Source organism: Myotis davidii, unplaced genomic scaffold, assembly GCF_000327345.1.
Source record: "Myotis davidii unplaced genomic scaffold, ASM32734v1 scaffold115, whole genome shotgun sequence".
NCBI classification, from domain to species: Eukaryota; Metazoa; Chordata; class Mammalia; order Chiroptera; family Vespertilionidae; genus Myotis; species Myotis davidii.
Window position 1 is genome coordinate 1,473,291 of NW_006291010.1, and position 3,827 is coordinate 1,477,117.

Consider the following 3,827-nt stretch of genomic DNA (forward strand, 5'->3'; position numbering starts at 1 on the left):
ATGGATAGTTTAATATAGCCATATCTTTTACATATTTGATAAAAGTAATTTGTCCTAATTTATGAAATGGGCAATAAAATGTTCATCTCTGTGAATATAATAAGTCAAATGTGTGAAAATTATTTTAGAGCTGTTTGTCATAGCTGCTGGCCTACTGGTACAAGACTGAAACCGGCATTAGATGAGTGGCTGAAAGCTTCTCCATAAGTTGGTGTCCAGTAGTAGTGCCTTTTAAGGCCATTGGAGACTTCTGAAAGATACACACGTCCATCCACCTCATACGGCTGCACATCGGTATCATCTGGTCTTAGACGGCCCATTTCAATTAAGTTTGAATATGCCTAATATTTTTAAGAAAAGAAAAACTATATCATTAAGAAAATAGTTTATTCATTTTACAGTACTTAAATTGGCTGTGCTAATTTGCAGTTTATAATAAAATATTCTGAATAACTGCTGAATTTTTATACTTTCTAGGTATTGTAATTAGGTTTTTATTCATTTAATTTCACACAATGAAATTAAAATTTTGTAAAACATTTCTAATATATTAGGAGCTTTAAAAAAAAAGAACCTCCTAGAGTTACCAATTCTCTGTACACCACTTTTGTGGACTGAAAAGTCCCGTGGTCAAAAATGTCAAGTCCCACAGAGGTTCTTAAATGAAGGAGGAAGGCTATTGTATATGTCCTTGAAGATCTGATAATAACCAGGGATCCATTTCTCAGAAAAATTAACACATTGTATGTGGGAAACGTATTTATACGTTTTACGTTGACTGGTAGTAGAGCGCGGGACACGTATTAATATGTTTTTTACAGACTAGCTGTAGAATGCAGGTAACATATAAATACGTTTATTTTTATACTTTTTTATTGCTCTAAAGGGATGCTAACATGCAGATATACGAATTCCAAAGGACAAAATTTGGGTCTCTAACACATACAATGGTGAATTATGTATGTACTTCCAGGTTTAACGGTAATCAATCTACTCAACTGCAAAAACGGCCCGCGTCACCTGTTAGCGCGCGATAAAAACTACCCGCAAACAATGTGTTAAGCACAGATTTTATCTTATAACTATACGGAGTTCATGAACTTGCTGAAACTAATCTACAGATTTAGGCTAAGAGAGATAATCCCCATAGTATTAGATGCTGGCCCAGCTGGCTGCCTAATTATATCGTCATTGTAGAAATTACTTTGCATATTGCTTATGGATCATTGGTATCTGTGTTATACAAGCATGTTAAACTGGTTTGTCAGTAAGGTTGCAATTATAGAGAAAGGCAAAATTTAAACAGTAAAAAATTTTAAAGTCTAGCTTCTTTCTGCTTTAGCTTGTCATTATTAGTTGTAAACTCTACTTAGCTTCTAGTATGTGATCTTTATATTCATACTAGAGGCCCGGTACATAAAATTCATGCACAAGAGGGGGGTTGGTAGTATCCCTCAGCCCAGCCTGCACCCTCTCCAATTTGGGACCCCTTGGAGGATGTCCGAGGCTGGTTTAGGCCCATCCTAGTCAGACATCCCTCTCACAATCAGGGACTGCTGGCTCCTCACCGCTTGCCTGCCAGCCTGATCCACCCCTAAACCACTCCCCTGCCAGCCTGATTGATGCCTAACAGCTACCCTGCCGGCCTGATTGTCCACATCTGCCGTCCCCTGCCAGCCATCTTGTGATGACATGAGGGCGGCCATCTTGTGATGATGTTGCACTACGTCACCTAGGCTTTTAATACATAGGATGTAGCACTTGATATCTTGCTATTTCAATCAAACTTTCCAGTAGCTAATTTTTAGGACTTAATGTTAAAATTTATCAAAACTTGTAGCGCCTCACTCTACTTTGTAATCATTCCTAATGCACTTGTAAACAATGTAAGTAATTATCTCTCTGTATATAAAAAAGGAAATATGCAAATTTGGCCAGGACACCTTAAAGGGTCACGACCAGACAGGAGGAGGTTGCACACGCAGGTGAGGCCCAGAGCAGAGATGGAGATGGAGACAGACCGGGCTGGCAAGCTGCCGCGACCCAGCTCCTGCCGGCCCCCCAGTGCCAGAGCAGACAGGGACAGGAGGGCCGGCCCGCAGCCTCCGTGGCCAAGCGCAGGCCTGGAGAGGAGACGGCGGGCCCACCTTCTGCAGAAGCAGCGCGGCTCCCTCCCGCTCCCTTGGGCACCGGTGGTTCGCTTCCACCTCCCGCAGAAGCTGCATGGCTCCCGTGGATGCAGCACCGCTCCTGGCAGCGCGCTGTGGTTCCCGCAGGCTCCCGGGGAAGCGGCGGGCGGCCTACTGCATGTGATATCGCACCATGGGCTACTAGTAAGTAAATAATATCTTATGTCATAGAGCAGACCCTAGAAAATACCTTCAGTAAGAAAAAACTTACCACACATGTAGCCTCATCAAAGTTGTTTCCCCAAATGTAGATATTAGAGAGCGTGGGATTTGTTTTCATTGACTCTGAAAGTGCAACCAGTCCTTCTCCCTGTATGTTGTTGCTGACTATTGACAACCTGTGAAAAAACAAAAAGCAATAACCTGGAAACTGGTATTTCCACAAAAAAGAGAATGCCTAAGTTAGCAACATTTATTACAAACAGGTTATTTTGTAGTCTCAACATTATTCTTAAATATGTTTACTGTAGTAGTCAAAATACTATGTATTTCCTCAGATCCAAGAAACTTAGTTTTCTGCTTGTATGCTTCATGCACCTAGTAGAGTTGCCTACATTGTGGAAATCGTTTTATATTATTCAGTAAATGTTTGGAGGTGGATTACAGATACATCTTTGAAGATAAAAGTCATCCAAGTAATACTTTCTTTTTTTCTATTCTCACCTGAGAATATTTTTTTCCATTTTTTTTCTCTTTTAGAGAGAGTGCAAATGGAGGGAGGGAAGAAGGGAGAGAAAGAGACACCGATGTAAGAAAGACACACTGATTGGTTGTCTCCTACACTGCACTCACCCTCACCGGGGCAGGGATTGAATCCGAAATCCTTTGGTGACCAGACAGACGCACTAACCACTGAGCAACACCAGAAAGGGCAGTAATATTTTCTTTGATTCATTCTTCATTTTAGAATTCAGGTTAAATAATGTAAGCAATAAGAATATTCTTATTCAGCCCTGACTGGTTTGGCTCAGTGGATAGAGCGTCGGCCTGCGGACTCACAAGTCCCAGGTTCGATCCCAGTCAAGGGCATGTACCTTGGTTGCGGGCACATCCCCAGTAGGGGGTGTGCAGGAGGCAGCCGATCGATGTTTCTAACTCTCTATCCCTCTCCCTTCCTCTCTGTAAAATATCAATAAAATATATATATTTTTTAAAAAAAGAATATTCTTATTCATTTTAAGCAATCATAACTAGAATAAAACAATCTAATTTTTAAAAGTACTTTTGAAAATTAGAAATTGAAATGTTTACTGCACACTTAATATTATGACAGTTTAGGAAATTAAAATCATGAATCAAGAGTTAAGTGGTTTGATGTTACATTTAAGTTTTCTGTTATAAAATACAAACCATACTAACGCTTTAAGGCTCCTGTTGTGTGAAGCAAGAGTTTCACTGAGACTATTTGCTCCTGCATTTTCTATTCTATTAAAAGAAAGATCTATTACTTCCAGGGTAGTGTTGCTTTTCAGTACATCAGCCAAAAACACCATTCCATCATGAGTTATTTTATTGCTGGGAAAGGAAAAATATGTAGTTACTAGTGAGTGGCCTGGTGCATGAATTTGTGCACATTGAAATTAATTAGAAGAAATATTTTAATATCACTATTCACCCTTTATAATAGAAGTGTCAACC

General features: G+C 39.9%; 1 protein-coding gene across 4 annotated transcripts in view; it reads right to left on the bottom strand.

Annotated features, from left to right (window-relative positions):
- Nucleotides 1-3,827, bottom strand: part of LRRC34 (leucine rich repeat containing 34) — a 22,337-nt gene continuing 18,510 nt past the window's right edge. For 2 of the 4 annotated variants that reach the window (XM_015564154.1, XM_015564153.1), the window contains 3 exons: nt 3,540-3,704; nt 2,401-2,527; nt 1-341 (listed from right to left, as the gene is read on the bottom strand). In XM_015564154.1, coding sequence (XP_015419640.1) covers nt 138-341; nt 2,401-2,527; nt 3,540-3,704 — 496 coding nt within the window. In that variant the 3' untranslated portion in view covers nt 1-137. The remainder of the gene's footprint in view (nt 342-2,400; nt 2,528-3,539; nt 3,705-3,827) is intronic. The other 2 variants (XM_006764083.2, XM_006764084.2) reach the window with 2 other exon arrangements.